This window comes from Hippoglossus hippoglossus, chromosome 4 (genome assembly GCF_009819705.1).
Source record: "Hippoglossus hippoglossus isolate fHipHip1 chromosome 4, fHipHip1.pri, whole genome shotgun sequence".
NCBI classification, from domain to species: Eukaryota; Metazoa; Chordata; class Actinopteri; order Pleuronectiformes; family Pleuronectidae; genus Hippoglossus; species Hippoglossus hippoglossus.
Genome location: NC_047154.1, coordinates 15557117 through 15577306, shown reverse-complemented (window position 1 = coordinate 15577306; position 20190 = coordinate 15557117). Strand labels below are relative to the sequence as shown.

The following is a 20190-nucleotide window of genomic DNA, read 5'->3' as shown; positions in this document are numbered from 1 at the left end:
CAATATTAACAGGTACTGGGGAAGGGATATAATTAATCTCATAAATTCCAAGTGAGGAAACACCAAATCCAGTAAAAAAAACAATAAAATGATCAAGAGAAAATAATATAACCCTAAGATGAGTTAATAAACATAAAATAATAAGTAAAGTAAGGTATTTAAGTGAAAACAATTCCATGAAAGTAAAATATAGATAACCTCTTAATTTTTTGTCCCAGTTTAATAATAATCAATGGTGTAAATCTGTTTCAGATCTTTGGCTTCAAAGAGTTGATATTTGACATAAATCCAGTTTTCACTGATAATGTGATTGAATTTCTTTCCTTAGTAAAATGTCTCAGCTTTTCATTTGCCTGGCAACAGATCAACATAAGATGAGGCCGTTTGGTCACACACTGATGGATGAGCCAGTAACAAGAGACTTTCCTGTGTTTTCATCATTTGTCTTAGTGGCAGTGGTGGTTATCAACCACAAGAGGGCCTAGTTTTACTGTCACCTACATGACACAAGAATTCAGCTCAATCACCATATCCATACATTAAGTTTTTTGATTAAAAAAAATATTTAATAACCTCTTTAAGGAGAAATAATGTGAGATTTATATTTCTTTTTCTTTTTATCTTATTTTGTTTGGTTTAATCTTCTGTGTTCAATTTTCATTGTCTTGATAATATTTTGTGTTTTTTACATATTCAATTTAAATTTGCATCTGCTTATATGTAAAGAGTACATGTTTGCCTTTTTGTAAATTTGTATTTCGGTTAATGAAGTAAAAAAACAGCCCTCTTCAACACTGGATTTGGGTCAACGAGAAGAAAGAAAACATTTGTATGTGCAAAATCTCTCCTATATATCCAATCTTAGTAAAAGGGTTAGTTTCTAATGAAGTAGAAATATTTCAGCACTAATCCAAACCATACTGCACTGTCTTATATAAAATACTACACTTTGCTGAAGCTTCATTAAGCTGCTTTCCTTGGGTATACTTTTTCAGTTTCTATCATGTTAAGTATCAATATTAGAATATCCTCAAAACAGGTTTTTTTTTTTAACTTCCGTAAGTTACATTTCACTGCAAGGACTAGAAAACATAATCACATCTAATCCTTAAGTAAAGTATTAACTACAAAATCTTAACCAAATCCCTTCCTCTCTGTCTATGTCATTAATCCTGAGACGGAGCAATGACACCTTTTCTCCAACAGAGTGCGCCAGAGGGAAAAAGGAGCAGAGCTGAATGGGCAGAGCTCCCATAGATGCTGAGCTCATGCAACTCCTCCCTGTTACACACACACACGCGCACACGCACACGCACGCACGCACGCACGCACACACACACACACACACACACACACACACACACACACACACACACACACACACAACACAACACTACACCACACCACACCACACCACACCACACCACACCACACCACACAACACAACACAACACAACACAGAAAGGCTTTATTACAGAGAGTCAGCTCTACATGCTGCTCATCTGCAGCACTCTCTGTCACTGGCTTACATGCAAAACAAATACACGTCTGTCTTTCAGGTCATTGTTATGCATAGTCTTCCCCTCACATCCCTGTGCAAGTTGGTAACATCTGTGTTTGTGGTTCTCTTTCCGAAATGTGTATTTGTTTTGTCACACATTTACTGATAAGTGGCTCAATTTAAAAAGGCCATAGAGAAATTCATCTTCACGCCCATATTATCACCACTATCATTAGATGATGGTGCTTCAGAAATACTGTATCCTCTTTTATATCAGAGGCAAAGCTGCAACGACAGCACAAACAGCACTACAATGAGTGTGAGCCAAAGGAACCAAAGCAGCAGGTTCAGTGGTGTCACACCTATTACACAAGTCCCTTCAACAAGCAGCAGGTCGTCCCCCGAGGGGTTTGTTTTATTTCCTCACTGCCCTACATGAAACTACATCTTGAAAGCAGTCGTCAAATACTGAATCAATAGAGACGCTCTGGGAAACACCACTTAGCTTTGTGTTGAAGAGCAGGGTTTGCAGACACAAGCTCTTTTCTCTACAGTACATGTGCTGTGCCCCAATCTTGTCATTATAGCAGGGCCGGGACCTCGGGGTACGTATGACCCTATGACCATTCAAAAGGGCAGAGACCCTGGCTAACAATGGAGACACGTTGAACTGTTACACATCCTCGACTGGAAAACAAATGTAAACAAAGGAATATTTTGCTGAACATGGAGCTTCTGTCATACAAATAGTACACATCCCTTTTCATAGCATGTTTTCTCACATTTAAAAGGAACAAAAGACCATCTGTAAAAGATACTGTGAACTGGTAAGTTCCCTTTTTTTTTTTTTTAAACGCTTCCACTTTCCATTATCTATTTGGCCACGACCACTACATTGTCCTTCCAGGAAAAATCTTAGCTGCTCTCACAGGACAGTAGTTGGTCTAGAATTGCCAGAGGAACTAAAATTAGCTAGAACCAGTGACCCAACACCGGCTTCATGCCTTTTTTCCAGATATGAGGAGGAACAAGTGTGGGAGCTGTCAGCCCACAGTGTACTGAAATACACCAACAAACAGCCCAACGTTCATCCTAACTTTACATCAGAAAGAATCTACAGGGATGCAGGCAAAATGGCCCAATACAAAATTCAACTGCTGTTGTATAAATGTAAATGTATATTCACGACAACCTCGCCTGACCTTATTTTCTGCCAATGTACACATAGGCGTGTTGTCAATTAATCAATCAAATTTGAAATGTATTGCCTATATTCACGAATCACACTTTGTATTATATGACTTAACAAGGTGCAACACACACAAGCACCTGTACAATGGACACATCTGTAAATCTCTTTTCAATCATTTGCATTTATATACTCATACAGAATATCCTTTTTTTGTGTTGTACTATATATATAATATAACATATATACATAATATTTGGTGTTCTGGATTAGAGGGTCACAGTGTCTAATTTCTTAGTTGTAACATGGATCTGTACACAGAGACGATTCTTGGTCTAATGTGCATGTGAACAGTCAAACTGTAAGAAACTTAGGGTACAATAGAAACATTTTAGTGTTATACCACATTGGAGGGAACAGATAAGAAGTTTGTGTCACTAGGAGTCATGTCAAGATTGTTATTATTTTCTAAAGAATGGAGGCTGTCTCAAGGTACAACTTATTCCAATGCCAGAGACCGGATGGCACAACACATAAAACATCTTAACCTATTTCTTTCTCATTTGCAAAATGTAAGACATCAAACGATGTGTAAATCACAAAATCTTTGACAACCTATAAATTTAAAAACTCCAAGATTCATGACAATAAAAGGACTATACATCATCATCATCATCATCATCATGTCCCTATCAGGGGCAGCATTTCAGAGGTTGTGCTGTTGATATTATTATGTAATCTGTCAGTGTGGGTCATCTGCAGGGTGCTGTGGTGTGAGAGTGGCACGTTGGACTGAAAAACAGACAGGAATATATCAAATGACTCTTCAAACACCACATCCCATCATGCAACCCACCAGACTGTGAGATCTACGTAAACATGAGCAACAGACCTGCGATGTCCATACAGAGCAGGTTTTTTTGCAAAGCTAGCCCTGATTGCTAAGGAGCTATGCTACTGTAAGGACCCTGTCAATGGAAATCAGTCAATATGGTATCTTCCAGATCACAGGGAGGACTGAAGGCCATCCCCCCCCCCCCTTCACAGACACTGTGTGTTTTGGGATTAGCGCTAAAGGGATTTCATAAATCTGGCGTTTTGGTATATTGGCTATTAATGGTTTCGAGGAAAACGTGTTGCGCTCGTGATTTAACGTGACACAGCCTGGAAACGTGTGTTATTGCTGTGTGTTAAATGCTAGCACGCTGAAGCTAACGCCAGGTTAGCCACTTGTATAAAGCAGGTGGCAGGAGCACACGGGGAAACAAGCCAGTCAATGCTACACAGTCAACTCCGAGGTAGAAACGTGACAACATGGACGGTTTTAAACACGTAGAGAATGAGGACGTGTCTCTTTCAGCACAAGTAGATAAAAACCCCAGAGTGAGACACCGTGGAAGGACTCGAAGGAAACATAATGACCCTGCACTGCTCCGTTAGCTTAGCCGCTGCCGTGCGATGGATGGAGAGCAGTGCGGTTACCTTCTTTATTCCAGACACAGGCGGTGCACCAGCTCCTCTGCCGGGCTCGTCCCAACCCCACTGTCGCCGTGAAGAGAGACACCCAGACCCGGGACTACCTACAACCCCGCGCCGGTGTTCATAGCGTGTACATGCGTTACTACGGCGGACTGACAAGACGCTGGACACCAGGATCCTGGGCTTCTTCTCCCGTGCGCTACTGGAGCGAGTCCACGGGCAAAACCACTCGCTCCAGAGAGAGGGGGGTGGGGGGGGGGGGGACAGCGAGCTCTGGACGAAGTGCTGAAGTTTGCATTCTCAACCTGGCACCGGCGTCATATTAAAGTGAGCCGCAGGGAGCACGTGCCAAGTCAACGTATTTTATTTACAGCCATTAGCAGGACTGGGAGTCGAGGAGATAAACACTCACCGGTGCTGGGAGGGAGTATTCCCCGCAGCCTGAGCTCACAGCGGAGGTTTCAGTGCGGCTCTTCTCTTCCTGATACACAGAGAGAAGCTACCTAGCAACTGTGCGTGCGTGTGTCTATGTGCGTCTGTGTGTGTGTGTGTGTGTGTGTCGCTGGCCATGGTGCTAAAAATCCACCCTGCTGCTGTCAGTGGGCGTGACCTGCTCAGAGGTCACTAACGTGTCATTCACGTGTGATGGGTGTTGAGGTGCCAAAGAATCTAAAGTTCTCTCAACTGTTTAGATATTATTTCAAAAAGCCTTTTGTCCCATTTGCATGACCCGTAAACTTTTTAATATTACAAAAGTTTTCTCTCAGGCTCTCGAACCCAAAGCTTCAAAACTTAAAACAATTCAAATTTTTACTTGAATCATCTCGAGTGTATGAAATATTACCTCTAAGTTTATTATTACCTAAAGAGATTTGAGTTAATATGCTTATTTTGCATTTGTTTGAGGTCACTCAACCAACTATCTCAATGGGTGACAGATGCTTCTGAAGCTGAGCTGGTAGACTGAAATAAAACAATGAATTAAACTATATCGCACACAAATCGCAATAACAGTTCAAAAGGTAAGAATTTGAAGTTTTGTTACTTTGTCAGTAACTGGTGGCTCACCTTTGGTCGCAATGAAACAAGGTTTATTCCATAGATGTGTTTCAAACTGAGATGTCTTTGCTAAAAATGTTCCCCTGCTTGGCTCTCAAGCTGCAAAACTACAAAAAAAGTCCACTTTTTCTTCCAAATACATGTGACTTTAAAGGACAGCATCACAATCTGCAAAGTTTAGATTTTTTTAACTTTACTGTGAAAAATGCCTCATTCCAATTTCATAGGAAAAAAACTGAAATCCATGAAAATGCGATTCACATGAACAAAATGAAGGAATCAGAATTTTTTTAAGTTACTATTGGCTTAATTAGTTCATTGTAGTTGATAATTCGGTGTGTGTTTGCTACATTAATAAATGAAACCTGCAAGTGATGGTGTTCCAACGATCCAAACCACTTTGAACATGATGTTAAAAGCTGTTGCTTTTGCAGCGTTCATGATTTGTCGTAAACATAATGGATGATCCGGCATTCTAGAAATCATTTCTGTGGATGTAGGTTATTAACAAAGGTTATTTTTGGGGCAAAATCTCAAACCCTGCAAATTATATTTACATGGTATGGTCCTTTTACACCCACAGTCTAAAAATAAAATGTCTTCCTAATGATACTATCCATTTTCATTCACCTTGTTTTAAACTGATACAGTCTAGTGTGATCTCAACACCACATTTCAATAAATGTGTATGAGAATAAAACAGAGAATGAACTTGGAATTCAGTTAAATGTGGACCTCAATGATAACAATAATGATATTTTTTATATTATCATTAGTAGAAGTAATTTCCTCTGGCTGCTGTCAGACTGTACAACCAGCACTGCTCTCTGTAGACCACAAACACAAATATATTTCACAAATGTTCAACTATTTTAACATGGTGGTGCGATACAAATTTTCTATATGTGCAATCATGTTACAAGATATACATGTGTATACTCTGTTCACACTATATATTTGGTTTGCATTGTTTATGTTATTTCTGTTTTTACATTCCCATGTGTTAATATTGTCTGTTTACTTTCACTGATGTCTCTATGTTCACTTTCCCCTTTGGTGCTGTAACTCGGCACATTTTCGCCAAAGAGGAACTAATAAAGATGTTATGTTACCTTATGTTGTCTTGGTAGTAGCAGTTATACGGAGATATATATTTTTAAAAAACAGTCATCACTATTCTTTGCTCAGAATAATGGATTTCTTCATGCGACTTAACAACATAAACAGAATCCTATTTTACCTATGGCACAATGTAATGCGTGAGAACTCAATACGTTCGACCAGTACGTGAAGGCAGCATTCCGCGAGTGTATCGTACGTGTTTTCTCGAGCGCCGTGAACGCAGCAGCGAACGACAGCAGGCAGAGGTGAAAAGTCTGGATCATGTTTTCATTCCAGCGGAGCCGCACTTGAACGACAGAGGACATCGGGGATAAAGAGCGCAAAGGGCGGACAGCAGAGCACGTCGAGCCTCGCCTTCTGTCCACGGAGAGACGACATTAATGTTGCTCTCCGCCAGCCGGCTAGCTCGGGCTGAAATTTGTTAGCTAGCTAACGGAGGAGGAGGAGGAGGAGGAGGACGCTGCTGCTGTCAGCCTACCGCCGCCACCATCATCGCTCCTAGCCAGCTGTGCATCGCCCTGTCCGCATAACATGGGAAACACAGCAACTGCCAAGAAAGGCAATGAACAGGAAAGCGGTAAGCACCCGGGGGAAACGAGCCACCGAGCTAGCTAGTTAGTCAGACAGCCATGTAGTGTTAGCTTCTTGCTAGGGGTTTATTATGAAGTCAGAGGAGAGCAACCTTTAGCAGCTGTTGTCCAGTGCTAGCAGAGACAGCTCGGTGCTAATGCGCTGCAGAGGAGAACCATCTTTGGTAGGGACAGTTTACAAGGTGTGTTGTCTCCCTCCTCTTGAGCCCTGCCTCCTGATCTCACTTTGTAACGGTGCCACAGATACAGATGCAAAATGACAGCATCACCATATCCTGTTTGCAAATCCTCTACTTAGCCAGATGAAAGCTTTTTTTTTTAATTTCAATATATTTGTCCCACACAGTGTAAGGTTGAGCTGAAGTTATCAGGGCACCATGTTTGATTGAATTGCCTGGAGCCAGACAACATGAGCAAACATTAGTCTCTGCTAAAGCTGCAGAGCAAGGCCTGGGCACAGTTACCAACAGGTACCTGATAACGTTTGAGATAAGCTCAACACAGAGAGGCTCAAATCTCATAAACACCTTGAGTTTGTTTTATTCTGGTTTTGCTTAATGTTCCCAACAAGGGCTACAGAGTGACCGGCCATCGTTTCCACCCTAGTGGTTCACTCCAATGTGTCAAGTCAGCAGCTGTCAACAAGTTTACTGTAAATTTAAAATGTTGTGCCTCGATCACAGCTTTCTTTCAGTGGTTGTCTGTTGTTGATGCTATAACATGAAGGGGAAGGCAGCTCCTCTTCAAGTCTCCTGCACCTGTTGACGAGGTAGTGCTTGATCACTTGAAAGCAGCAGTAGCCGGAGGGCCCTCTGTCCGTTGTCGTGTTTTGTGTCAAGTCCTGACCAGGCTAATCCACTGTACCTTGGTTAGTGTCTGTCTGAGGAGCGCTGGTCACGACCGGCTTTCTGATTGGCAGTGGTCCACGCAGCCTGAGCCTTGTGTGACTCCAGCCACCTGTAGTGTCTGATGCAAACAGCAAGATACAGAAATGTGTCGACTCAATATTTCTGTCATTTAGATTTTTTTTGTTTTTCAATGCTGGACGCCTCGGTGGCCAGTGGAACCAGTGTGCCGCTCAAGAGTCAGTTTGTCAGGGTGACTTTAAGCTCTCTGAAGAACTGCATTGTTAAAGTTAACCACCAGAGTGCATGATAACCTGGCGATAAGTTCCCTCTCTCTCAGTCAGTCAGTCAGTGGGTGTAACAGGCCTCCAGTTTCCTTATCTACACTCTGAATGCATCGCACTTGGGCAGTGATGCCATAACTAGACTGGCCTTTTTCAGTGCCTTGCTATCTTTGTATGCTTTTGTCAAAACAATGTCAGCAATAGCACCGGAGAGCAATAAATATCAGATGACACAGCACAGAACACGGTACACTCACAGCCGGCCACTGAAACTGAAGCAGAGGACACGAACAGGAAGCTGAACTCCGTGTGGTTAGCCAAGCAGTTCGCTTTGCACTTGTCTGCATACAGGAAGCTTTAGTGTCAGTCTGAAAATGGTCGCTTTGTCCAGGGAGCCTTTTTTTTTCTGATCTCACACACAACAAGAAATTTGTCTCAGGATGGCCCAGGGAAAGGAGCAATCCTTCGCCAGCCGTTTATTTTACAAGTGTCGCAAGAGTAGCCAAGAGCAGAGAGGACAGGAGAGTGATGTGCCTCTTATCTCCGAGTTCACCGTCATGTGGGACAAGTTGAGTAAGTGCATTGTTGCTTGAAATGTGTCCGCCAAAATTTATAGCTCTGAGCAGGATGTGTCTCGGCTTGTGTCGGTTCTTCTCATTTCTTCCCGGTTTCTTGGTACAACTTGAAGTTCGTGTGTTTCTGTTCATTTGGCTTTCATTACATGGTCCGATTTTTAAGCCCAGCCTCAAAACCCTTTTATGTAGATTCTGTCCTCACCTTCCTCATCAGGTTCAGGTAATTGCTGTATTTCCACTCAGCTGTGAGACAAAAGAAAAAACAGCTCAGGTTGCGTCACACACATACTTCATTTTAATATCGCTGTCCCGTCATTTTCATCTCCTGTTCTGCCAGTATGAACTGTGTATTTATGTGTGCTTCTTACAATGTCTTTACTATCGCTGTTGTGTGTTTTGTGGCAGATGACTGTAGTTTAACATTATTTATTTAAATCTTTTTGTATTTTATTCAGAGTAGCATAACAGCAGTTTAGAAACACCTCTTGCTATTGATTTATGGAAGAAATATATCTTTAAACCAATATAATAATTTCTCTAGAGTAATTTTACCTCTGTCTGGTCTAAGGGGGCCTAATGTTGTGTCATGTTGTTGCGTGTTGCATTCAACACATTTGAATGTCAAATGTTCTTCACTTCATAAATGTTTCTTCCTCTCTTTCTCTTCTCCATCATTTCCATCCATGTGGGTGAATGTTCCTGCAAACCCTTGGTGAACTGTAGAGACTTTTGGTATGCTCATTTTTCCATGAGTCGTCCTAAATCACAGAGAGAATGTTTGTTCCGCAGCTTATGCCCACAAGGCTTCTTACTATTACTATTTAAATATCTAAATATTACACTTTAATCTACTGCTAGTCCTTTAAATACACATATTACAGCCTAAGGATGCATTTATATCAACAACAGAATATCAAATTTTACCGAGCAACTCGACATTAGACACCTGCGAAGACTCTGTGACTTTGGACGCCTCATGTCTGCTGTGACTTTTACAATCTACTGTTTTTCTTATGCCTGCACTCTTCTGTATTTAGTCTCCTCTCTCCGCCTATTTCTATTATTATTACCTCCCTGTTTACTCCCACCCACTCTGAAAGAGATGCAGAATAGCTTGAGTTTGAATTGACAAGTTCCATAAAGTTCAAAAGAGCTCTTTGCATCACTTTATGAAATACAGTTTCCTTGCTTAGGTGTGAAGTTTTGAGTTTTGTTGAGGAGATTTTGTTTTGTCAAGTACCGTCCTGCCGTCACAGTACTTGACATTTGCCTGACCTTATAGTGCATTTGTTCCCCTGAACCTCTGAATTTCCCTTGTTTAGTTTCCTCAAGATGTAAACTGCCCTAGTTTGTGATTTGCTTGAACGTGTTAAACTGACCTGGTGTCAGCACCTAAATGCTGATTGTTTCATGACACTTCTCTCTTGTTCTTGCAGTGAAAGAGTTCTTAGCTAAAGCCAAAGAGGATTTTTTAAAGAAATGGGAGTGTCCAGCACAGGTAAACTGTTCCCTCTGAGTACTTTATTTGTCTTCATACTATTAATCTGGACTCAACTGTTTTTGAACATTCTGAACTTTCCGGCAGAGTTGAATTATTTCAGTCTTCAGTTTGCTGTATCATTTCCACTGTGTTTCCTCAGAGCACAACTGGCCTGGATGACTTTGATAGATTTAAGACTTTGGGCACAGGCTCATTTGGGCGAGTTATGCTCGTCAAACATAAAGGAACAAACCAGTTCTACGCCATGAAGATCTTGGACAAACAGAAAGTAAGTACACGTTTCTAAAGTTTCACGGTTTACCCATCTCATAAGAACTACTGTTGTTTATTCGTGTGGTGACAGTGAAAAGCAAACTTTGTCTTTACATAAATGCTGTGTATGAAAGGAAATGGAACGCTTCCTCTTGTACACTGCATGCATGCTATCACTGGAAACCTCAGAGGCACATTATGAGAGTTTCGATCTTTAAATACTGATGTGAAAGTTGGAGGAGGAGGCTGTCGTGTCCTCACTATGTTGATCGCATTGCAGTGATCTGATCCCTGGTTTAAGAAATTGCTTATCTGTGTTTCTGTTTCAGCTCCACTGCTGAAAGTCTTTCCTGTACACAGTATATGACTTCTCAATCCTTGTCCTGTTGTTTATACTGATTTGTAGATAGCCATTGTTTTCCACCCAGGCATCTCAGTCCAGTATGCAAATGAACTTGCAGAGGCGGGAACGTTGTTAGAGACATAGTAGGTCATTCATCGCAGTAAATATTGTGGCCAGTTGCCATATCATTGTGCTGTAGTGAAGATGTAAACCGAATGAGTGACAGGCCGGTGTGTTGACTTTCCTGTCTGTGACTGCTTATTGTGAGACTTCTCGTTTTGATTGTCTGGTAATACTTTGGTTGCAGTGCTGTTCGACACCCGACTTTCAGGTAGTTTGTCTGAGCTGAATGCACCAGACAGGCAGATGTTTGTAATAAGTTGCAAATAAGTGTTATCAGAGCAGGTTTTAAGTCTCTGCAAGGTGATTTTCACAACTTCCTAAGCCGAATGAAAGACAATAGCTGACTGCAGACTAGGACAGACACAAACCCACACACACCACACACCACACACCACACACCACACACCAATTATCAACAGTACACTATGCTTAACATATACTTGTGTGTACCTTCTCTTTTCAGGTGGTAAAGTTGAAGCAGATAGAACACACGCTAAATGAAAAAAGAATACTACAGGCCGTCTCCTTCCCCTTCCTTGTCAGATTGGAGTACGCTTTTAAGGTACACACAGGCACCCACCACGTACGAGTGCATTGTGAAAATATAAAGTTTTACATAATTTTGGATAGTTTTCTAATAACAATAAAATATCAAAAAGTTAAAATACGATGAGACCATTCATTCTGTTGGTGTGAGCCTCCTGAAATGTTTCTGTCTTCGTTGAACAGGACAACTCAAACCTCTACATGGTGATGGAATATGTTCCTGGGGGAGAGATGTTCTCACACCTCAGACGTATTGGAAGGTTCAGGTAAGGTGTTTTATTTTTTGTTTGAAGTACTTTAAAAGCCATCAACCGTTGAACAATGACTCATCAGTAATTCCATGGGTGAAATGCCTTCAGACCGACATCATTTTAAATTGGCTGTACCATGAATGATTGCGTTTGCTTCTTTGCTCAAAAGAGGCTTGTGTTCATATATTTCATCAGTGACTGATTCTCCGTTTCCCTCTTTCAGTGAAAACCATGCGAGATTTTATGCAGCTCAGATAGTACTCACCTTTGAGTACCTTCACTCCTTAGACCTCATCTACAGAGACTTGAAGCCTGAAAACCTGCTCATAGATCAACATGGGTACATCCAGGTACACAATTCATCTAATGGTTTCTAATAGTAAATAGAGTGAAATGATGTCATCAACAAAGTCTGTAAACCATTAAGTAGTGAATGTCTGGGCCAAGTAGATATTAATATTTCATTAGTCTGCTTCTTTAGAATAAATGTACAACAATAAAACAATGTTAAACAAACACAATGAAATATGGGCTTAATGGTATATATGTCTTTTTGTATTCTGCATAATATTATCATGTACCTATTGTTCTTTCTGCAGGTCACAGACTTTGGTTTTGCCAAAAGAGTAAAAGGCAGAACCTGGACATTGTGTGGTACTCCTGAGTACCTGGCTCCAGAGATCATCCTCAGCAAGGTGAGCCCTTCTTACCCTTGTCATCTTGCTACAGTGCAGTTCACACTTATTGTTTTCCATTGTTTGGGCTCAGTAATCCTGCTCTCCGGCTTTCAAATGAAACAATGCCTTTCAGCTTCAAAGTTCCTCACACTCCTATTGGGAGAAGTGTTAAGAATCACAGCCCTTTTTATGCAGAGTAACACGAGTTTTATCACAGTGTTGACAACAAAGGCTTAAAGAAGAAGATATGATATGCAACTCAAGACTGTTGACCTGGGAATCGAACCATGGACGTTGCACTTATGTGGTAGGAGTGCCCACTATTCCACTGGACCCCCAGCTATGGATTGTCCTTGAGTGTCAGTCGAAGAACAGAAAATGTGTAACTGTTCAATCACGTCTGGTCTGGACTGTATGTCTCAGGGCTTTCTGACTAATATTGTTGATGCCGTCCTGTAATTGAAAATTAATTAAAAAAACATTCTGTTTCTTCCAGGGCTACAACAAAGCTGTGGACTGGTGGGCACTTGGAGTTCTCATCTATGAGATGGCTGCTGGTTATCCTCCCTTTTTTGCTGATCAGCCTATCCAGATCTATGAGAAGATTGTGTCTGGCAAGGTACAGCGGTTTAGCCATGTGCAAAAAAAGCTAATTTAATGCTTGAATTATAAGGATCAACTTTGCTTCCCCACAATTTACTGCAATCCAGCATATTAAAGGAATGTTCTACATTTTCTTCTTGCTGATTCAAAGTTTCTGTCTTCTTCTCGATCTTGCAGGTACGATTCCCCTCTCACTTTAGCTCCGACCTGAAGGACTTGCTGAGAAATCTGCTTCAGGTCGACCTGACTAAGAGATTTGGGAACCTGAAGAATGGCGTGAATGACATCAAAAATCACAAGTGGTTCTCCACAACAGACTGGATCGCCGTCTACGAGAGAAAGGTACGTCTTGGTTTTATCGTTGTAAATAATAAGTATCTATCCCAAATAAATATTGCAATGTGCATTTTTTAGGTCGAAGCGCCCTTCTTGCCCAAGTGCAGAGGACCAGGAGACACGAGCAACTTTGACGACTACGAAGAGGAAGACATTCGTGTCTCGCAAACAGAAAAGTGTGCGAAAGAGTTTGCTGAGTTCTAGTGAGTGGGCCGGAGTCGCATCAGGGCTCGTGTGTTTTGGGATATTTGCACTCTCCCGAGGGTTAGGGTGGAGCCGAGGCCGTCACATGTTCAAAACAAACGCCTCATTCCTTCATTCCACACGGCTGAATGAGGTCCTTCTTGCCATGATCCTGCGTGCAGTTAGCACTAACCTATACACAGGCACATTATGCAGCCACCACTCGTGCTGCGACACAAAAATACTAGACCACGTCCTCATCTTTTTACCTTATTTCTGTTGTTTTCCGTTTTGCCACTTTTGATTATCCTCCCCCCTCCTTATTTCAAGTCATAATTATTTTTGAAAACGTGAAAACTAATATTACTCTCAATTTACAAGTGGCACAAAGAGTGATAGATTGTATTAGCTGGTATTGCACATTTTGTAATATAAGCTTTAGGAAAACAGAAGGGATTATATTTGGTTCAAAATTTCAACATTGAAATTTGCCTGTCGTCTGTTACACAGGTGTGTTTTTAAAGGTTCATTTTATTATTCATTAATCATAACCACCTCAACATCAACCGTTACTAATCATTCTGGTGTCATACCACCTACAACCATGTATTTGTGCATATAGAAATATACATATATGATTCATACACTGTTCTGTTAAAGCATGACCAAAATTCAATCAAAGAAAGTTCTGCAAAGAAAACACTGGGGACTTCCTGAGGTTCGGGCATTTGATTCTTGAAGAGACTGATCAACAATGACAACAAACTTGTCAGTGCTGTATTAGTTGATCAGCCGTAGCATTGTTTTATCCATATCCGGTCACAGGACATTTCCTTTTTACCTCAGATTTGGTGTGGTATTACATGAATGGAATGACATGATATATTTTTCAGGTACAGATGTTTCACGGGAATGAAACGGATGAAGTTTGGGTATGAGACTCCACACGACAGGTCATCTGTCTCTGGTACGTTCAAGATATATGGAGTGCTTCGACATGGCATTTTTCAATAGCTGAAAGGTCAATAGTTAGATTTTTCATTAGGGTTCGTCGTCGAGGACACAAAGCAGTGTTGCTCACATGGGCATATTTTTGTGTTTTGATTTTGTTTGTAAAAGCGAACTGTGCTTTCGCGGCGCATTCTCGGACGACATCGTGTAACTTGCCATATTTGATTTATTTTAAGTTTTACTCTTGCATGTTTATTAAGTTTGTACAGCAGTGTCACAACAAGCTAATAGTGTCCTGAAAGTGTTCCCATGTTTTTTGTTGTTCTTCATTTTGTTACCTTTTAAGTTGTTTCACAGCCAGGAGACACTGAGCCATTGGAAAGGTCCTTTTTTTTTTTTTTTTAATGTCATGTTGTTCTGAATAATCCAGTAAAAACAAAACTATGATTTAGTTTTGAAATACGCTCTTACCAGGAAATATTAACAACAAATAACAACTATCATATCCTTTTAGTGTTTGTGCATCTTGCTCACTTCACTTGGCTGTATCATCTACCTTGTGCAGTTATACGCTAACGATCAAAGGTTTCAGAGCACGTCCATTTTTGCAGCTGTATTTTTAAAGTAATTTAAATTTATATGATTCAATTTGGCATTGTTTCTGAAATTGAATTGTAGAAGAAGTGAAACAATTGGAGATTTTAAAAGCAAGGAATCATGGATTATCTTTTAAACAAAATGTCACCTGTCTAACTCATCCCAAACCAGCTCCACAGAGTTTATTCTTTAGACTGTGCTGCTCTTCCATCATTTGAAGCCTCCGATTCTTTTCTTCTAATGATTTGCGCCATTATCTTGCTGTAACCTCTGACCAATCAAAGTCTGTCTTCCTTTATATTTCATCTTCTTCTCACCACTCTGATAGCAATATACAGCACTACTTCAGCCTCATTTACGTCCTCTGCTGCAGGGAAGCTGTAGACAAACCTGTTTCCTTGACAGAAATTCCTGTTTCCTATGAAATTGACAGGATTTCTTTTTACTGTGGGCAGTTTACCAGTTGCATTTTTACCATTTAAGTTTATTCACTGGACTTGAACTGCTGGAAATGGGGGTGTGTTCTAGAACCTTTGGCCTGTAGTGCTGTAGTGTCATTGCATCATGTTCAAAAAGAAAAAATTGCACACTGTGATGGAGCAATATTTGCTCACTCTTCCTTGCAAAATTGCTCAGGCTTCATCAGTTCAGTTACTGATCGTTGGTGGACAAAAGCGCTGTAGACTTGTCTCAGATTTCCAAAGGGAATAAGGTCAATATTCCAATATTTTTTCTTATTGTAAGCCACTCCTGTTACGTTACCGTCTTCACATAGTTAATGCATTCTTTTCCCTTTTTATTTTTCTAAACTGTGCACCCATTAATTCTGACACCTTTCCTGTCCATGCTACTAAAATGTTTGTCCCTGCCTCTGCAAACTCCTCACCAGCTTGACATGTTGTATTTAAAATATCTGTACGTCAAAGGTTCAATACCTACAATGCCAAGGTGTCCACTTGTTGAACTTCTAGATGCTAGAAAAGCTCTGCTCGTGTGATTCTTTGATTTCTTTCAGAAGGAAGTTTTGACTCTGCTGTTCTCGGGGGGGGGGGGGTGTGTGGGGGTTGAGGTTATTTCTGCAGGTTGGACGCTCAGGGTTACGGGGTAATCAAAAACATTTTTTAAGGTACCTCCATCTTGTGGGAAACAATAATGCATCGTCAACCGTGTTTCAAATTTTAAGTCTTCAGAGGTTTTGACCATTATTTGATGTGGTGCTTGAGTCTTTGTAGATGAAGAGAAATGCAATTTAATCAAGTTCAACAATCTTGGAGAACCAAATGTGAAAAGGGACAGAACGATTTTCCCAGGTACCTATGTACTGTTTATGGCCTGAATTTCTATTAAATTTTTTTTCATAGATCGAGCACATGATGTGACATTTTATGTAGCTCCGATTTTAATTTCAAAAGGCACAACTCTTTCTTATATTTTTATTTATATTTAGAGATGTCTAATGAAATAACATTTTAAATGTTTAAACTTGCATAGTTCTCAGTAGACAAGGAGACTCCAAATGTTTGATTCACAAAAATGTTACAAACAATGAAAATATTGGATTATTTATTTGTACAACTTTTTTTTTCATTTTCCCTATAAAGTTTATAGAAGAAACATACTCACAAAAGTAAATGCACACCGATGCCTCTCATGCCTCTTTCAAATTATAAACTTTTAATTTAACTTTTGTTTCAATGTTTGTTACTTCACCTTTTTCGGTTTATTACTTATGAACTCAGTTTTCATTAAACCGGATGCAACATTATTTCCCTAGTTTAAAGGTTGAGCAGAATGTAATTGCAGAATCATTGGCAGTTCTTTCCTTTTCTTTTTCTTTGGACCTACTTGGAAAACTATATCTGGGAATTCAGCATGTTTCAGTCCAAACTGCCTGTGTGTTAATCATCCCAGAGAGTGAGTATAGGAAACCCACAGCTCTTTTCTTCCGTGTCATTTCTCCCCATGTGTGTGATAACGTCATATTTGATGTAAATGATGGCACTTTCTTCCCTGAGCCACTTCACACTCCTCCAGTTGTTTTTGAAGGGAAACCAGTTCATGAGCTCTCCGTCTAGCTGTATCCACACATGCCGGTGCGGTGTGGGATCATCTGAAATGTGTCTGTATTTAGTTTGTGGAAATATTTTGCACATCATTTACAAGGCTGACACGTTTTTCGTTTTTTGTTTGATTTTCCCACCCATATTTACTTGTGTTTGCAAGGGGAGTATACTTTGCTGTAGCAGACTTTATGTAACAGAGGATATGTCACTATAATAAATTCTTTTTATTAAAAAATGTGGTGACTGTGGTGGTGTGTCCCTCCAAACTACAACTGCTGCCGCTCAACGGGTAAAGAAAACTCCATTCCCCACAATGCCCTGTTGTCATGTGGGCGAAGAAGGCTAAACCGATGAAGAGCTTCCACTTGGTATTACTTGATTAAATCTTGATTTTATCAATTGAATATCGCCTTTTTTCGCTCAGTAAAATATCGGAGGCGTTAGGAAACACCGGGTCGACTGAACTACTCGCACATCTCGGACGAACCGTCGCTGTCAAGCAGGAATCATCAAAAAAATAAGGTAACTTCAAAATTTGTATTAGCCGAACCAGCTAACTAGCTTAATACGGAACGCGGAGCAGCAGGGATGAGATATTAGCTCGTGACATTTAGCGTGTCGCCGCCTCCTCACTGTTCTGGGTCGAGCTGTGTGTTCACATTGTATTTATGTCTGTGGCTACTGGAGCTATCTCACGTCGCGTGCAGTGTTTCTCTGCCATATTTAATTTAGCTCCTGGTTTTCCCCGCTGTCACACGGACCCAGCAGCAGTTTACTTTTACTCTGAAACTGTGTTTTATCGTCTTTTTTTTTTATCGTTTTTATTTCTGTCCGAACAACAGCGCTGTGCTTCTGTTTCTTCCAGTGGAGACATCCGGCGAACGAGAGACAACGATGGTGTCCGAACTGCCAACTCACTAAGTTCTGCCAGAGAAGACGTCTGATGAGAAATTACTGCAACGTTACAGATTGTAAGAGACGAGAGCTCGTTTGTAAACGATCAGAGGCTAGACGTGAAAACTACACGAGTTTGGAGACATCTCGTTCTCTCAGTAAAACTGTGGTTTCGGTTTGATTTTAACCACACACGCTCTTCTCTGACATCTCATACAGGAAACTGTGTGTTTGCTTCTTTAACCAATCTGCTTCTTTGTTGTGAAGCTGTTTACACCTTAGAAGCTTGTACACAATGAAAGTATAAAGTCTAAGAAGAAGCTTTTAAACATACTAAATATGTCAGGGTTATGGTTAGAGTGGACAATTTAATAATATCGTTAAGTGATAATATAAATGTCAGATATATATATATCGATATAATGCTTATGCATTGTTCAAGCACCGTGAGGAGGTGTTACACAAAATCCATCTACATCAGATGTGTAAAATGTAAAATGAATGCTCATGAAGAAGAGTTTGAAATCACAACCTTCCCTCAGCAGAAAAAAATTATGCACCATTTATTGTGATAATTTTCACTACGACTGATATGAAAATGTTTATCTTGATATAATTTTATGCATCATCCAACCCTATTCCACGGGTATATAGCCAAATCAATCTGTCCGCATCATCCATATTTAGAAAATCAATATATTTTTATCGTTCAAAACGAAGCATGTCACACAAAAATGTGTGTTTCGCTTTTTGATAAATCATTGAATTTACTATTTTAAGTCAAAATGCTGAAATGTTAATGGTTCAGGCCTCTTGTAAAGTGACTTGAGAAGAATATTCTACACTTCAATATTTTTATAAAAATTGATTGTGGAAATATTATTGGCAGATTATTCACAGATAAAAACATTATTAAATCAAGTGATCAAGTTCAAAATGATGAATTAATTAAATCATTGTTGCATATCTTTCTTTGTGTAACAGCCGGAATGGAAGAAAAGGCAAACGGCTCTGTTGACACCAAAAGGTATTATCTCCATGTGTAGGACATTGTTTATTGACAGATTTGAATGAATGTGTTAAACCACTGTTACAGTTCACTGCACGTTAAGTTGAATCCGTTTCCCCCCCACAGCCCAGTGGAGAACGGTCAGGTGCCCGACCCTGCCAACTGGGGGGTCGCTGATGTCGTCAACTACTTCAAAGCTACAGGGTTTGAGGAACAAGCCACGGCTTTCCAGGATCAGGTTGGTGTGGGCCTCTTCTGCTCTGCTCGAAAAATCCGATCACACGATGAAAACAAAGTAGGATGTCAATCGGTTATTTCTCTCTGCGCCCGACAGGAGATCGATGGCAAGTCCCTGCTCCTGATGACGCGTAACGACGTCCTGACGGGGCTGTCGATAAAGCTCGGCCCAGCGTTGAAGATCTATGAGTATCACGTGAAGCCACTGCAGACTCAACACCTGAAGAGCAATGCGTCGTAGCAGCACATGCTGTCCCCAGCAACTCACCTCAGCGACAATCAACCCGTCAGGAGATCCCAGGTTAGCTGCCGCGTCACAGACAACTCTTGTCACAGTGGCACCAGAACAGGATTTGAATGCTGTATCTTTTTTATAAGCATGGGCCCCAAAAATGTGTTGAACATGGAGTCCACTCAGCTGTTTACCCTTTCAGCCATTCTTATTTCTGCTGCTTGAGGTATGTATTTTATTTGTGAGTGTGTTTTTATTTAAAAGAAGAAAAATTGGGGGGTGGGGGGGGGCAGAATTGAATTAATCTGTTTGTTTGTTTCAACGTATTTGTACTTAAGAGGATATAGTTAAAAACTGTGTCTGTTCTGTTTCCTGAACACTTTGATACATGCAGACAAGTATTCTGATGCATCCCATTTTGCCCCAAAACATTTTTTTATGCTGTGACCTGTCCAGCTGAGTCCATGAATCGTCCTTTTGCATGTCACAATAAAGTTTTTTTTTTTTCAGGACACAACAAGCCACCTTCTTTATCCAGGCCCGAGGCTCCTTACACAAAAATATTTATGTGTATATATATTCTTATTATTATATTTCCTACCTGTGGTGCTCTCAGCATTTTGTCACAACTGTATTGAAGTGTTTATGACTAATGTATATGTGCAGCATAACACTGGAGTTTGAATATCTGAAGCAAAGATTTGCAATAAATGGTGCTCTTTTCTCACCAAAGAACAACATCGGATGA

The 20190-nt window shown here is 40.5% G+C and overlaps 3 protein-coding genes across 13 annotated transcripts in view; 2 read left to right on the top strand and 1 right to left on the bottom strand.

Moving 5' to 3' along the window:
* Positions 1-4716, bottom strand: part of ttll7 (tubulin tyrosine ligase-like family, member 7) — a 71808-nt gene extending 67092 nt beyond the window's left edge. For 3 of the 6 annotated variants that reach the window (XM_034582414.1, XM_034582416.1, XM_034582419.1), the window contains exon 1: positions 4173-4406. The gene's annotated coding sequence lies outside the window, so the exon portion shown is untranslated. Of the gene's footprint in view, positions 1-4172; positions 4407-4581 lie in introns of those variants that run through there. The other 3 variants (XM_034582417.1, XM_034582418.1, XM_034582415.1) reach the window with 2 other exon arrangements.
* A 1842-nt stretch (positions 4717-6558) lies between these two features.
* prkacba (protein kinase, cAMP-dependent, catalytic, beta a) lies at positions 6559-17305 on the top strand. 3 transcript variants are annotated; one of them, XM_034582442.1, is made up of 11 exons: positions 6559-6927; positions 9368-9376; positions 10081-10142; positions 10285-10413; positions 11327-11425; positions 11593-11675; positions 11884-12010; positions 12260-12355; positions 12834-12956; positions 13118-13282; positions 13355-17305. In XM_034582442.1, exons 1-11 carry the CDS (start codon positions 6882-6884, stop codon positions 13478-13480), a joined length of 1065 nt encoding a protein of 354 aa, XP_034438333.1. In that variant the 5' UTR covers positions 6559-6881; the 3' UTR covers positions 13481-17305. The 3 variants fall into 3 exon arrangements, with proteins under 3 accessions (XP_034438333.1, XP_034438334.1, XP_034438332.1); XM_034582443.1 differs by lacking the exon at positions 9368-9376; XM_034582441.1 differs by lacking the exons at positions 6559-6927; positions 9368-9376 and adding an exon at positions 8242-8642.
* A 63-nt stretch (positions 17306-17368) lies between these two features.
* Positions 17369-20187, top strand: samd13 (sterile alpha motif domain containing 13). Of its 4 annotated transcripts, none has more exons than XR_004613588.1 (6): positions 17369-17592; positions 17936-18041; positions 18949-18991; positions 19100-19211; positions 19308-19511; positions 19953-20187. XR_004613588.1 is itself a non-coding variant. In XM_034582456.1 (5 exons), exons 2-5 carry the CDS (start codon positions 18014-18016, stop codon positions 19449-19451), a joined length of 327 nt encoding a protein of 108 aa, XP_034438347.1. In that variant the 5' UTR covers positions 17370-17592; positions 17936-18013; the 3' UTR covers positions 19452-20187. The 4 variants fall into 4 exon arrangements, 2 of the variants coding, with proteins under 2 accessions (XP_034438347.1, XP_034438348.1); XR_004613587.1 differs by having other exon boundaries at positions 17370-17592; positions 19308-19668; XM_034582456.1 differs by having other exon boundaries at positions 17370-17592; positions 19308-20187.
* Positions 20188-20190: the final 3 nt, after the last annotated feature.

Bases quoted from the DNA above. Each gene is read 5' to 3' on its own strand.
- prkacba (XM_034582441.1), top strand. From the start codon at position 8,510: ATGGCCCAGGGAAAGGAGCAATCCTTCGCCAGCCGTTTATTTTACAAG. The intron at 12,011-12,259 runs GTACACAATTCA...TTCTTTCTGCAG, and splicing joins ATCAACATGGGTACATCCAG to GTCACAGACTTTGGTTTTGC. The intron at 13,283-13,354 runs GTACGTCTTGGT...TGCATTTTTTAG, and splicing joins TCGCCGTCTACGAGAGAAAG to GTCGAAGCGCCCTTCTTGCC.
- samd13 (XM_034582456.1), top strand. From the start codon at position 18,014: ATGAGAAATTACTGCAACGTTACAGATT. The intron at 18,042-18,948 runs GTAAGAGACGAG...TTTGTGTAACAG, and splicing joins TTACTGCAACGTTACAGATT to CCGGAATGGAAGAAAAGGCA. The intron at 18,992-19,099 runs GTATTATCTCCA...TCCCCCCCACAG, and splicing joins GGCTCTGTTGACACCAAAAG to CCCAGTGGAGAACGGTCAGG.